At 39.2% G+C, this 15,805-nt stretch overlaps 1 protein-coding gene across 1 annotated transcript in view; it reads right to left on the bottom strand.

Annotated features, from left to right (window-relative positions):
- lrmp (lymphoid-restricted membrane protein) overlaps window positions 1-15,805 on the bottom strand; it is a 33,881-nt gene extending 18,076 nt beyond the window's left edge. Inside the window, exons 1-16 of the mRNA XM_052121144.1 lie at window positions 15,187-15,805; window positions 14,754-14,864; window positions 12,625-12,805; window positions 11,435-11,593; window positions 11,134-11,251; window positions 10,946-10,996; window positions 10,714-10,791; window positions 10,283-10,339; window positions 10,004-10,063; window positions 9,848-9,912; window positions 9,637-9,724; window positions 8,291-8,428; window positions 7,782-7,883; window positions 7,087-7,238; window positions 5,879-5,990; window positions 1,227-1,557 (exon numbers count right to left, since the gene is read on the bottom strand). Coding sequence (XP_051977104.1) covers window positions 1,227-1,557; window positions 5,879-5,990; window positions 7,087-7,238; window positions 7,782-7,883; window positions 8,291-8,428; window positions 9,637-9,724; window positions 9,848-9,912; window positions 10,004-10,063; window positions 10,283-10,339; window positions 10,714-10,791; window positions 10,946-10,996; window positions 11,134-11,251; window positions 11,435-11,593; window positions 12,625-12,805; window positions 14,754-14,864; window positions 15,187-15,805 — 2,422 coding nt within the window. The remainder of the gene's footprint in view (window positions 1-1,226; window positions 1,558-5,878; window positions 5,991-7,086; window positions 7,239-7,781; window positions 7,884-8,290; window positions 8,429-9,636; window positions 9,725-9,847; window positions 9,913-10,003; window positions 10,064-10,282; window positions 10,340-10,713; window positions 10,792-10,945; window positions 10,997-11,133; window positions 11,252-11,434; window positions 11,594-12,624; window positions 12,806-14,753; window positions 14,865-15,186) is intronic.

Consider the following 15,805-nt stretch of genomic DNA (forward strand, 5'->3'; position numbering starts at 1 on the left):
CAAAAAGGGGCAGTGGTGGCTCAGCGGTTAAGGCTCTGGGTTACTGATCAGAAGGTCATGGGTTCAAGCCCCAACACCACCAAGACACCACTGTTGGGCCCTTGAGCAAGGCCCTTGAACCTATCTGCTCCAGGGGCGCCGTATCATGGCTGACCCTGCACTCTGACCCCAGCTTAGCTGGGATATGTGAAAATAAATAATTTCACCATGTATATGCAGAAATGTATGTATAATGTGTGACAATTGGTCAAATTAAATTAAATTAAATTAAATTAAATTAAATTAAAATTAATATGAAACAATCCTATTGTTTTTCCCACTTTTTGTAAACTTAAAATTACTCAATGTCATGTTCAGTTTTTATGATCAGATAATGGGGTTTATGAAGTTGCAAGCCTCTAATGGTTAATCTGCAATAATGTGAGGAAGGATGGGGAGGGGGTTCACTTTGCATTGCTGAGTGTGGCCAAAGATGGTAGAATCTGTGGGGTGGAAAGCCAAAAAAGGTCTGGAGCAACAGTGAACCTTTTCAGGGATGGCTGCATGCTCTATGGCTCTGAGGATTAAGAAAGGATTACACACCCTTTGACGAAGACTCATTGTGCTCCGGATGTGCTTCAGAACCACTATGACATCTATGAGGTCTCAAATGCACAGTACCATGAGAAGTAAATGGAGAACTTTTCACCTCCAGAATGATTCTTCATGAGAATCGTTTGGAATGTGGAAGTAAACTTTAAAGGGGTAAACTTCTATAGCAGTGAATTGGAAATCATAGTAAATTAGATTTTTTCATCCCCATTTGCTTCAATAACAAAAGATAAAAATCTAATTTCTATGTTACTCCCTCAGCTGCTGAATATTAAACCCAATCACAGCAGCGCTGGCTAGTTTAAAATCAATGCCTAGGTAATATAACACAAAATAAAGTGATCTAAATATACATTAAATTATTAAAATATTAAAAATAAAAATATAAATCTGCAAGATTTACCCTGCTAAATAAAAAGTAGAAACACATTATTACAGTCTAAACAAATGGTCCATTAAAGAAGAAAAACTAACCATATTACTTTGTTTCTAGTTCAGGATTTAAAACCTTAAATCAGCATCTTGTCATGAAGCGTACAGTTTAAGACTATTATTGGAACTTCCACATAATCCTGTTCGCAAATTACACTAAATCCTTCTATGTAAAAACAAGCCTAATAGATTCATGATGTAGCTCTCACCTTGCAATTCAGTGATGTCATCTGGTAGAGCTGTTGGGGAGAGAGTAGTGTCTCTTTGTAGTTCTTCCGTTTCTACTCCTGAATCCTGCGTTGCTTCACCCTCTTTCTCAGTCCTTTCCATGAGTCCCTGGATCTTGTCCGTCATGGTTTTTGTCTGGTCCTCCTCCTCCTCTTTTAAGGCCTGCAGCTCTGTTTCATCATCCAGCTCCTGAAGCATCTGCTGAAGTATCTGCTGATCAGGTCTGAACTCTTGTAAAGGAGGTGACTCAGACAACAAATATTCCTCATCCCATTCAAGACAGGGGCCATCCAGCTCTTCCACTACCTGAAAACATATGGACACACACTATATACACAAATACAATAGTTCACACAAAAAGAAAACTGCCATTAGACCTTATTCACACTAGAGCCATCTTTGATTTTTAATGGGAATGACAGAGGCTGTGAGGGATAGATTTACAGTGTCTTCAATGGGCTGTACTGCAGAGTAAACTGTTTTTGGATCATTCCATGTACAAAATCTGTCCAAGAACATTCAGTATACAAAGAACTCCAGACAACATGAATTGTGGCAAATCAGATGTGATCTATAAGCTTTATACAGCTTTATACCATTTGTGTCATTGAAGAGATGGTAAATCTATTCCTCACAGCCTTGTTGTCATTCCCATTAAAAATTAAAGATGGTGCTGTGAATAAGGTCTATATATTCACTCCATGTCATTCCAAACCTGTATGCAGTTATTATATTATATACCACAGTTAGTTTTGGTCCTTGAATCTGATTGGACGAGAGATGTTCCATGAGCACAGATGGTGTGACACCATCAGCACTCAGATGCTTCACTGTTTGTGTATCACTCCGCCTTCATGCTGTTCTAAACTAAAGTGTATCTGTTAGGAGTTACTGTCTTTATTTTTGAAATTACATATGTTAGCCAGCAAGTGGTGGCAAAAGATTATTTTTGTGTGTAATATGAGCCAGTTGGTGACCTAAAGTGAATCCGTTAGTCATTGTTTACATAGAACTGTGCTCCATGATCGCTGTTTTACTAATACATTTCTAATACATGAAAGACACAACAGACTGATTTATTACAGAACTCAAGTGCTGACCTTTAAATGCTTAAACAAACTGTTTAAAATGGCGGAGGACATCGCTGTTTCCATAGTGAATAACACTTGCGCACCGGCGAAACAGAGAAGAATACCCCCGCTTGGACATCTATTTTCCACTGAGAAAACTGACAGCATCTCAGGTGAACAGGTGAATGCACATGCTCCATCTCTTTCTCTCTCTTTCTCACAGACAGACAGACAGACAGACAGACAGCACACACACACACACACACACACACACACACCTCTCCTTGTTTATCCAATAACTTGTTAGAAACAGCACTTCTGAAGTGAACATTTTGAATTACTAATGAAGTCTTGGACGCATTTGTTTTGTACCAGCAACGGCAGATTCTGATCCGTCGCGTTTTTATGAAAATGCGTTTTTATGACCATACTCGGTTTTTCCTAATTTTTTTAAATGTTCTTGTTCATTGAACTGCTGTATATCAGCAATATCACACTCGCAATTATGCTATATGGCCCTTCATCAGCACTGCTGTAATTACCTACGGCACTCGGCCTGTGGCCGAATCATAGCAGTGCTGATGTAGGGCCATATCGCACTCTTGTGTGATATTGCTTAAAAATTATATTATATTATATTATATTATATTATATTATATTAGGGCTGTCGATTTAATGTTTTAATTCAGTGTGATTATATAAAAAATGATGTGTTACAATGTGTTAATGTATGCAATTAATCATGTGCCCGGAATATTCCTACCATCGGAGCGAATTAAGCTTGAAGTACCACCTGTTTTCTCCAGGGGGAACTAAGCGAAACTCCAATTGCCTAGGTAATGTGCAGCTTGTACAGATTTCGGTTTCATTCCTCCTGACCGCCTGGGGAGGTGCTTAAGCACTAGTTGATTATCACAGCACCAGCCAGATAGATCAAGAAAATATACCAAGGTGTTGTAAATCAGTCTATAAATCTGGCTGCATTTCAGTGTTCATCTCAGTCTGATGATCTAAGGACTCAACCTTTGTGTCCTGTGCAAGCCTTGAGGTGATTTGCGGATGCTACAGCCAATTTTAGACAGACAGATCAGCTATTTGTTTGTTATTGGAACGGTGCTGCTCTGTCAAAGCAGAGATTGTCAAACTGGATTGTGGAAGTTATTACTCTGGCATACAAGAAAGCCCAGAATCCTCTACCTGGTGTTATCTCTTGTCATTCTACCAGGGCTATTTCTACATCTTGGGCTGCCTTCAGAAGAGTTTCCATGGCAGATATATGTCCTGCTGCTACCCGGGCTTCTCCATGCACATTTGCATGCAGGGCTGGACTGGTAATCTGGCATACCGGGCATTTTCCCAGTGGGCGGACTCATTTTGTGGCCAATCAGGGGCAACTGGTCATCGGGAAAACCGAGCGGGCCGGTGGGTTGGTCGTGAAATGGGCTGAATGGGCCACTATAAGCAAAAATGAGCCACCGCGTTATGCAGAAAGGACCACAAAACAGCACTGCAATATGCAGAAAAGGACAGCGAACCAGTCCTCTCAATCAGACATGCAGTGTCAACCAATGAACCAAAGATGTGTGAGGGAGGGCGGAGCCAACTTATTATGTTGTTCAGATTGTATTAGTTTTGAATTGTTACATTTATATACAATTTGTTTATATACATTATAAAGTTTTAATGCACATGTGAAATAGCATCCTTCTTTTTTTTTATTTATTTTAATTTGTGGGATGCTGCAGTTTTGCAAATTGTTATTTATTTTTCTTTAATATGGTGCAATATTCTATTATCAGTACCGCCGCTCCCTACACACATACTATGCAGTCTGCGTAGGGCACCAACTCTAGGGGGGTACCATCTTACCCTATGAGGGCACCAGAAAGTTCACTGGCTGCCCTAACTCACACATTATACATTATTCAAGGACCCGAAAGCAGTTGTGGTACACAGATGATCGCTTCACTCTCATATCATGTGATATTTATATTTATAGATGCTATTAATTGCAATTTATTAATCAGCACACCATGTAATTAATTTTATTAAAAAAATGTATCGATTGACAGCCCTAGTCATATTTAGAATTTTTATATTTAAAAAATTAAGAAACCACTGCAAAATTATCAGTTTCTCTGGATGTGTTTGAGTATTTTTGTTATTCTATAAAGTACTGAAAGCATTTCTCCCCAAATTCCAAATAAAAATATTGTCATTTAGAGCATTTGTTTGCAGAAAATGACAGCTGGAAAATAAAACAAGTTCATATTCATTTTTAAACAACAAAATACTAATGTTTTAAATTCGTAAGAGTTCAAAAATCTATATTTGGTGGAATAACCCTGATTTTCAGTCACAGTTTTCATGCATCTTGGCATGCGCTCTACCAGTCTTTCACATTGCTGTTGGGTGAATTTATGCCACTCCTGGCACAAATATTCATACAGCTCAGCTTTGTTTGATGGCTTGTGGCCATCCATCTTCCTCTTGATCACATTCCACAGGTTTTTAATGGGGTTCAGATCTGGAGATGGCCATGACAGGGTCTTGATCTGGTGACAACTGGTCACTTCAATGAACTTCAGTGTATTCTGCAGCGCTGACACGAGTCATGTGAAAGACCCTTAACGCGTATAATATCAGTCACTTTTGCACATTAATCATTGCTCTTCACAATCACAAAAGTGACCGATTATGTTTTCAAAACAACAAATTTCTCTGCAAGATGAGGAGTTTGGAGCCCTGAAATTCTACGTTTTTTTCATGCATTTATTAATTTTGTGGAATTTGATCATTTTCCACAGCACACCTGACAATCTTTCACGGCACACTAGTGTGACACAGTGGCACAGTGGTTGGGAAACACTGCTCTAAATGACAATATTTATTTTGGAATTTGGGAGAAATGTTGTCAGTACTTTATAGAATTAAACAAAAACATTTTATTTAACTCAAACCTATAAATAGTAAATCCAGAGAAACTGATAATTTTGCAGTAGTCTCAACTTTTTCTAGAGCTATATGTTCATTAAACATTGGCTCATCACATTGAAATACAACACTGAAGAACCAATGATAATCTGGGTCAACACATCGATATGCCAGTCACAAACACTTTATAAGTGAATAACAACTTACATTTCTGCCAGTTCCTCACATAAGGCTATGATATGGCTTGAGATAACTTGTATAATACAGCACACAATTAATATGGACTATTTTTATGGCATGTAATCAGTGGGTGACAGCAACTCTGTGAGAGTGAGACTGCACAAACATTTTAGTAAAAGCTGCTAAAACTATATAAAGTGAATCAAGTCCTGAAACTATGTCAACACTGTCTAATATCTTGAGATGAGTTCAAGATAAAGTCAAGTTTGGAGTGTGCTTCATACTGGATCAAAAGCCTTGCCTACCCATTTGCGATCTACAGAAACTCACAAAAATCTTTATTTCTGTTTGCCTTAAGGTTGAATCAATTGTTGTTTTTTTAAAGCACACATATGCCTAAGCATGTGCAAGCACCGAAAGCAGTGTTAGATGATGCTCTGTACCTGCTGTAGGTGATCTGGTGTTTGGCTGCTGGCCTCTCTGTTGTCTGGTGGAGTCTTCAGCCGGTCAAGTTCCTCTTGCAACTGCTGCTTCTGATTCTCCTGCTCTTGTACCCTAAAAACACATCCAGAAAGCACTGAATCCACTGCAAACTCTAAAAAGTCTTTCCCTGACACTGGGCCCAAATTGAAGAAGGAGGGCTCAGGGCCACAAAGACACACAAAGTGGCAAAAAAATACAAATTTACAAATGTAAAAATAAAAAACAAAGGGCCAAAATGCCTCCATAATAAATTCCTTTGTTTATCTCTATCTTCTGGTACATTTCTTAAAATTCTATTTTAGGCCTAATTTATTATTCCAACCATTCTGATGAAAATTTTATTTTACTTAAATAAAATGACACACAGTGTATTCTTGTGTTAAAATATGGTTAAAAAGTATGTAAAAATAATTAATAAAGGGTGCAAAATATTGCTTTCTGACACTAACCTGATCAAATTGAACCTAACTTGTAGACCATAATGCACCGACACACCAAGAAGCCTAAAACTTGACCAATAACATCATCAAACATCCTCAGCGCAGGTCTGAACTGAAGTATGAGGTGGACATACTGTACCCAATCTGCAGGCCCATGCAGTGTTCCATTGTTCCTTTACCCCAGTTGCAGAGCACCACTAACCACTCCAATCCCCTAACTTGCCTGATTCCTCACAGCAGCCTGACAAAAAAACCACGCTGCCTTTTATCCACAGTGCCGTAGCCTTGATAAATGGTCTTATGTCAGATTAGTGACTGCTCATTAATGAACCACAAACAGCATGAGGGGTGTGATAGGTCAACCAAAACCCACCCTTGACAAAAGCCTCTAGTGATGTTCACATGGAGATGGACTAATTTGGTAAGGCTTCACCCCATAATCATTCCACTGTTTTGAAATCGTTGATGCTTCCATTTGAATTTACTGTGTTAAAATCCTTTGCAAGATCTGAAAAGCTTGTTCTTTACTTTCTGATACAGTCTGGGCTACAAGGAGGTCCTATCTATTGTATGACCAATTATTAAAATGACTCCTTAAAGTCTACTTAATTAAAATGTATTGTGTTTATTCCAAAGTAAAGTCTAACTAATAATAACAGTATCAAGTGCTATTAAAGAATGATAAAAAAAAACGTTTCTGTAACCATCTCTTGCATCAGTCCACTCACTTGACAGACAGGTGCAGGATCTCTGTACGGGACTGTTGCATGTTGCTGGCCATCTTCAGAAGCTCCTTCTCCTTAGAGTCTGTGTACTGGTCCAACTGATCCAGACTGCGGGTCCAGTCACTCCTCCTCTGTTCAAGCTGCACCTCCAGGCCCTGCAGCAGTTTATCAACTCAACAATGGGTCTCATTGACACTCCCAAAAACTCCCAAAAAGCACTGGCAGATACATTAATACCAGCAAAATGTTACTAGATATGATAAGAAAGATCATTAAAGTTTCAATCAAGCACCAAAATTCTGCAAAGACCTCAAAGTAACTGACCAAGCACACTGCCCCGTGCATCATGGGAATTCGAGTGAGTGCAATATCAACCTATTTAGTTGGCCGCACGTATTGATGAGGTCCACTGAACACACAAACCATGTTCAGCCAGGCAGAGTTATGCAATGTGCTAAGTAAAAGCTCAGAGAAGGGAAACTGAGCAAGTTCTTGTATAATTTTCAAAAGCCTGTGTGAATAACCAACATTAATGTGACTCACCACTGACTCTTTCCTTTTATATGCATAACGTTTATTTTCATGTAAGTAAAAATATATCTTATCCATCCTTTTCTATAAACACACTAAGTAAATCAAACTCTCATAAGGACATAAAAAGGCAAGACTACAACTTGATTTAGTAGAATAATTCTCACCTGCAGCTTGAGGACAGAATTTGCCTCCTGAGATTCTGTGCTCTCTGAAAGGCCTCTGAGTGCTGTGAGAAGGGTCACCCCGTCTTGCTTAAACTCTCTCTTCTGTAAAGATTCATGTTTGACACACAATGAACAATCTATTACATTATGGACCAACATGATACTGGTGATGAAGAGCTAGCACATTTAAAGGTACACTCAGTAACTTTTGTTTTTGAGTCATGTTTGACCTACAGTGACACCTTAGGCTGGTCGTGTGAGTGTAACATGGAAGCCCCCGTGAGGGAACCCTCTCCATGTAGAATAAATCAGCTTTTATAAGGTTACTGAAATTACTGGAGTCTTAATCTCATGTGAGTGGTTATGATTTTATACATATATTGCTAAATGAACTATAATAATGATTACTAAGTGCACCTTTAACATGAGTCTAACTGTGGTTGCACAGCAGGTAGTTTTTTTATTTATTAAAGTTTGTGCTTTGTGTGATGGGTGGGTAGTTTGGTTACCAGTCTGCTGATCAGAGCTTTAAACTCCAGAGACAACTGCTCCGGCGTCGGGCTTTGAAGGAGCAGAAGAACTTCACGATCTAAAGTCTCATCCAGAGAAGATGTAAAACAGACAGAGGAGGAGAGATGCTCCAAACCCTACACACACATAATATTAGCTGTGTTTATTAAGAAGTATTCAGTTTTTGAGAGCAGAGACAGAGTAAGGAGGAGACAGACCACTTGTAGAAAGATGAATGGGAAAAATGTTAACAATAAATATGGTGGCTATAGGAATGGAAGTCCTGCCTTTCAGCTGAAAAGAGCCTCTTGCACTTTTAATACAGTTTGTTTACTGTAAAATGCGCATTCCTACAATATTTGTCTACATATTTTATTTATTTAGGTTATTAGATGAAATATCTCACAAAATAGCTGCTAAAGGGCATTGCCCTTGGGGGACACTTGTCCCATACACGGCAAGTGTAGACATAAACTCACTGTAATACCTCTTTGACCCCGTTTCTACCTGATATTAAGATACGTTTTCGGTGATCTGATCATAAGAGGTCAGCGCTAAATACAGGTTGAAACCGGGTCCAAAACTATTTGTGATGGGATTCACTGAAACCACATATGGAGGTAGCCATAACCACATCGCATTTGAGGTGTGAAGTGTGAATAAGTCCGGCACGCATCCCAGACAACAGTGAAGCACAACCCCTCGGCTCTCAATCAACAACTGAAACAATAGTTTAAACTTTGCCAGTTATGTGTGTGTTTAAATGGAAATAACCATCCGATCTGAAAATTTGAAAAAGCGAATATATATACAAGCACTAGAACTTCATGGATCTCCTTGAGTGTGTCTGTTATCAACATGCAGTGAAACAGATGGAAACCACATTTGGCTGTTTATTTTTCATGCAGAAAAACACTGACATAGTGACTGATGTCGTCATGAAATCAGAGACCTTCCCCTCGAAATCCATACACAAGTGGTCAAAGGAGATGCGTTTGAGACACATGGTAATACCAGGCGGAAACATAAATACATCTCCGCTGACCAGTTGTGTTTGGATTATATCAAGTGGAAACAGGGCCTGTGTGTTTGTGTGAGAAGTTTGGTGTAAAGCAGAAAGGGTGTGGATTACAGAGTGTGCTCTGTGGAAGTGGAGAGGGAGAGAGAGTGGGGGACAGAGAAGCACAGATGAGTGCTGGTAGGAGTCGAGAGAAAAATACACTTCAACATGTTTGGGACAAAGACCAACAATAGATTTGCAGACAAACAAATAAACAAACACACACACACACACACACACACACACACACACACACACACACACACACACACACACACAGCAAACCTCCAGGGGATTTTGTACCAGTGCCAGCTCTGTCTGAAGAGAGCCTGAACTCATCAGATTGAGTCTGTATGAGAGTGAAAGACCCGGGCTGCAAACAAACAGAGTCAGATGAGCATGTAAAAGGAACTGCTGATGTACAACTGATGTGTCAATTGACCAGCTAATGTTGTCATTGCCTTGCTGGGTTGTGTGTGTTTCAAAGAGCTCTTACATGCTCATATCAGGCAGCATCATGTGCATCTGACGCTCCAGTTTGTTCTTCTCTGCTCTCAGCAACTGTGAAGCAAACATAAAATACACATTAAATGAACAGATATTAGCAAAAGAGAAAGAGAGAGAAACAGTGATAGAATTTTTTTTGGATTACCTCTGTAACTGAGGAATACTCCACAATGGCCTCCTTCAGATCATCGATCTGTTTATTTTTCTGGAGGAAGAGGTCAGTTTTGTTATGACACAGAACAAATATGCATTTTACATGATTGCAGATTTTATAAACTAAACGAATGATTAAAACTGAACTATTCCAAGTTATGATTAAATCAAATGTAAATTATTCTGTAAAGTTCATCAGTTTTATTTGTCCATAAAGAAAGAATATGTTTAATTCCAACCATTGGTTTGGATATGTGAAACACGGACTGACCTCCTGCATTATTGACTCTTTCTCGGCCAGAACTGCATCAAATGAATGAACTTGGACCTGAATGTGTAAGAAGAGCGTGTAAAAGGTTACCAGTAGCCAAGGCAAGGCAAGTTTATTTATAGAGCACATTTTATAGACAAAGGCAATTCAAAGTGCTTTATATCAAAATGATAAAGAAAATACCAGATAAAATAATTTCTAATGCTAATTAAGAACAAAAAATAAGAACAAAAAGTAATAAAGTAAACATTAAAAAAGTTACAAATATGAATATAGTAAAAGAATAAAGAAATAAAATGATGCTGTGCAATCAGTAAATGCAGCATAGTGCTCAGTGAATAAAAGCACAGCTAAACAGGCTAAATATTAAGCTAAATGTTTTATTGAAATACAAGACTAAATATTAGTGAATACTCTAAAATACGGCCTACCTGAAGGTCAGCATTGAGGTCACAAAGGTCAATCATCTTTTTCTGGAGATCCTCCTCATCCAGTGTAACTTTCATGTTCTTATAATGGAATGAAGTCAAAATGTAGAGGAAGGTTGTGAAGGAAGAAAGATAAGACAAATGGGGCAACTCAAAAGTGGACTATACCTCTGGTATATGTGTATAAGTGTCTGGATGAATGGATGCATGGATCTATGAATGGATGGGCCCATACCTCCTCCTGTAGAGCTGCAATCTTGGATATGAGGCACTGGTTTTCTCGCTCCTTCAGAAAAACAGAGGAAAGAAAGTTTACATTATTGTTAACATACTACATGTTATCTGTTCGCATTAATTTATGAGACCATTGAGTATCAATAACATCTGAGCAGCAGTCAGAGGCAGCTGCATCTTGAGCCTCACCAGCTGCTTTCTCTGAGCTGAGGCTTGAGCTTGACTCTCTTCAGAGGACGTCAGGCTCAAGTTCATCTCCTCAACTTCCTCTTTCAGCATCTTCTCCTTCTGTAATAACTGCAGCCCCCTGCAGGAGCAATGTTGAGGGTAGGGGTGCACAGGAGAGAAGGGAAAGAGACAAGAGAACACAATGGTGTTATGTACAGAGAATGTAACTGCAAACATTATTGATGCTCAAGGGATATTATTAAATATGTTGTAAGGGGAGGACAGGAAGGAAAAGAAGTGAGAAAGCAACACAAGTCTGTACATTTTGGCTTGAACCTTGAGCTCTTCATTTTCCTCGATAAGTTTCTGGTTGGTGTCCTCCATGTTCTCCGACACCTGATTCAGTTTACGAACCTCCTCCTGGAGCTTCTGGTTATTCAGCTGCAGATCTGCCACACAGAACATCAGATCGGATGTCTCTCTGTAAAAAAACACACACATACAAATATCCGAATGAATCTCAGGAAAATGCACACATATAAACAGGTAGGTGACATTTAATACTTTTGGGAAGTTGATCTGCAGTGTTCTAAAATTGTTTGAAACGATGATCCTAATTATAATTATCCTAATTATTTTTTAAGAATGTAATATTTATTATTATGCATTCAGATTTTATAATCATATTAACTGAGAGACTATATTAAATATTTGCACTCATGTCACTGTGCAGGACCATTTAAAATGAACATGTGAAGCAAAACGATTATTACAAATATTTGAAAAACTTGATAAATAGTGACCAGTTACAGCACCAAAAACATACAGTATACTTTCCCTTAAACATTCCTATAAATCTTAAAGGGATAGTTCACCCAAAAATGAAAATTCTCCCATTATTTACTCACCCTCATGTCATCCCAGATGTGTATAACTCTCTTTCTTCTGCTGAACACAAACAAAAATTTTTAGAAGAATATCTCAGCTCTGTAGGTCCATACAATACAAGTAAATGGTGATCAGACCTTTGTAGCTCCAAATATCACAAAGAAAACACAAAGGTAATCCAAAAGACTCCAGTGGTGAAATCCATATCTTCAGAAGCGATATAATAGGTGTGGGTAAGAAACAGATAAAAATGTAATTTCTTTTTTCTCTAAATCTCCAAATTCACTTTCACATAACCACTGGAGTCATATGGATTACTTTTAGGTTTCCTTTATGTGATTTTTGGAGCTACAAAGTTCTGATCACCATTCACTTGCATTGTGAGGACCTACAGAGATGAAATATTCTTCTAAAAATCTTTGTTTGTGTTCTGCAGAAGAAAGAAAGTAATACACATCTGGGATGACATAAGGGTGAGTAAATGATGAGAGAATTTTCATATTTGGGTGAACTACCCTTTTAACCTAAAATCATGTCAGATTGAACCGTAGGGGTCAGCCTACGGTTCTTTTTTCTCTAAAGCAAAAAACTGATGTGTCAGATGAAGTGGGTGTGTGTTCATACCCCTGGTTGCGACAGTCATCTATCCACTCCTTCATGATGCCATGGTACGTGTCAAGGTCTATGGAAATGTCCTTGTGCTCTGGATCCAGCATATTGCAGAACTCCTCTAGGCCACTGTCCTCTGAACTGCGACAGGTGGTGTGTCTCAAGAAGTCCACAATGTGCGACACGTAAACTTTACCTGCGGAGGAGGGCCCTGTGTTACTATTGTTACAGTCGCTACAGTCACCGAGCACTTGGATCCTATTGGATGCCATCACACCATATAAAGGCCTGTGGTCACAAACAAACAGCGTAGTTAACTACATCAACACCTACTTGTTCGGAGTCACTCTGTGTCTGAGCACATTCAAGGAGTATTTGGAAAAAATACAGAAAGCGCTGTAACAGAGGGACAAAAAGCCTGCTTCTAGCATCCCTTACAACATGTGTTTCACAAATGGCTGTGAATAAAAAAGGCTTTATTCCCTGGTGGCTTGGGGGTTCAAGTGCCTGAGATAGCGCATCAGGCCAGACACATCATGCATGATCAAAGGAAAGAGGAGGTCTTCAATAAAGGCCTTTGCCTCTAGGTGTGAACACTGGAAACCATTTCTACTGCTCGAGATTTGCAGACATTTTTGTTATGCTGTTAAATCAGTGATTTTTTTCTTATAAAGATGATTCACTTAAAGGTTCTATATGTAAGATTGACAACAAGTGTTTAAAATGGGTACTGCAGTCCAAATTCAAAATATTGGAGAGTTGTCAAGTCAATTTTATATGTATAGCGCCTTTCACAACACATTGTTTCAAAGCAGCTTTACAGAAGATCAGGCATTAACAGACGATAAAACTGTAATGTCTATAATGTCGATGAATCATCATTGTGTAATTAGATAAAATACAATTGTGAAATGTGTTTAAAAATAAGTAATTAAATAATAATTGTATTAATAACCCCAGTGAGCAAGCTGAAGGCGACTGTGGCAAGGAACACAAAACTCCATAAGATGTTGATTAATGGGAAAAAATAACATTGGGAGAAACCAGACTCACTGTGGGGGCCAGTTCCCCTCTGGCTCACATCATGAATATAATGCCAATATCACTTGATTATGTATAGTGCAAGTCATGGTTTAAAATGATTGAACTAAGTGTTAAGGGACAGTGTTTAAATATACATTTTGTATGAACTGTAAGATTAATGATTAATGTCTTTTAAGTTCATCCTGGATTAACTGCAGAAGTTCACATAGGTGCAATTGTCCTTGTTAATTGGCTGATGAAGGCTTTTGTTGGCAATTGATAGTCTATGTATTCCATTTCAAGAGCGTAGTCCATCAATAGACCGAGGTAATGTAGGCAGAGATCAGTGAGGTGCATCGCAGTTCAACCTGGCTGGTAATTTTGGTGAGGTTCGGTGTGGTCCATCCTAAATCCAAGACAATGGCATATGAAGTATCCCATGTCTTATGGTTGGAGTTGGCATCAGTTCATCATCTGAAGTCCATCATAATAGACTGAAGTGATGTCCATCATAATAGACTGAAATGAGAAAATGTCTGCCCCGCCCCAGACTCGAAGCTCATGCGGGTTGCCAGAATGTTGACATGCAAATGAGCCAACTCAGCATCTGTTTTAAAGGATTTCTGGGCTTTAAGCTGTCTCCATCTTCCAAAGGCATCTCCAATATACATCCTTGTTTTACTACGCCTCTGGTCATGGTGGTTTTTAGACGGATGGCAAGACTTTTTAGGTTGGGTGGAATCTGTTATCTATGATCCAGTTTGTTTGCTGGCTTCCATGTCTGCAGCATGCAGCATTGTTCATCTGCAAACTTGTTCAAATCTGGTAACCCGGTTGTGTTGAAATACTATTGATTAATTCTCTAATGACATATTATGTTCATTTTATGATTTAGTGCAGTCAAAATATTACATATAGCACTTTTAACCCGCGGTTTGTTCAAATCCCTGATCCAAGTATGAGCAATAGTAATAGTGCTGTTTGCCTTGGCATGCACCACTAAATATTCCTGAAAGTATCTCAAATGTACAGAAGCATAAAAGCAGAAAGGTAACAGTGTGTGTGTGTGTGTGTGTGTGTGTGTGTGTGTGTGTGTGTGTGTGTGTGTGTGTGTGCAGTACCTCTGCACTGTGTATCACAGGCTTGGAAAATGGTGTCCAACAGGTCTTCCTCACAAATCAGACGGACCTCTGCCATGCTCGCTTTCTTGGGCTCAGAGGGAAACAGAGATCCTGTTTAGAAACCAAATAAATTTACAAAAACTCACTTTTCAGTTACTAATGTAATCACAAAGAGAGAACAACATTTATAACAGAAAATATTTAAAAAGGAACTAAACATTTGTTGTGTTATAATGCAGCTGCTAACTACGTCATCTTTTGAAATAGATATAATTGTTGTGTCATTTCCATTGCAGAATTATAATGTTTGAATGTTGGCTGATACAATCCATTTTAATTGCTTTACTTTTTACTTTAGTGCATAAAACTCAAAATAAGTTTCTGGATAAAAGTGACTCAAAATGATGGAGCAGGTTACATGTAGTTTATTTACCATCGCCCAGTGAATGTCTCTTCACCACAAGGGCTGGGTACGGGAGTTTTCTGTCCATGTTAGAAATATCAGAGGAAAAGTTCAGGTTATATGAGAGCAGACCAGAAGTTGGGATTTTCCCAGTTTTTATATTTGTGTTGGGCCCCTCGACCTGCGTTTGTGTGGTGTAACGTGGGGTAAAATTAAAATAATTGTCCCCAGTCTGGGCTGCTGGGGTGGAGCAGTTGTGTAGAAATGGTCGGCTACATGTCTGTGCAGTGGTTTTCCTCTCCCCTAGTGTGCCTAAATTGCCCAGCATGCTGGTGATGGTGTAGGTGGCTTTGGCTGGGGTGATGGGAACATAAGGGGTGTGGGTGCCAGACCCCGGCCCATGGGAGGCAGTGGGGGTCAGCATGCCAGCAGAGGAGTCAGAGTCTTCATCAGCTCGGATGCCACGGTTCTTCAGGATGGTCTCCAGGTTGATGCGCAGCCCTGAGTGAGGGCTGTCGTAGCTGCTGGACTGGAACTTGGGGATCTGAAAAGGCGAGTTAATTTCTTGATCACGCCGCTGGATGGTCTGAAGCTTGCGGCAGATGCTGTCCACAGGGTTGTGCCGTCTTGGGGTCACTCTGACGTCCAT

This window comes from Xyrauchen texanus, chromosome 47 (assembly GCF_025860055.1).
Source record: "Xyrauchen texanus isolate HMW12.3.18 chromosome 47, RBS_HiC_50CHRs, whole genome shotgun sequence".
In the NCBI taxonomy this organism is placed as follows: Eukaryota; Metazoa; Chordata; class Actinopteri; order Cypriniformes; family Catostomidae; genus Xyrauchen; species Xyrauchen texanus.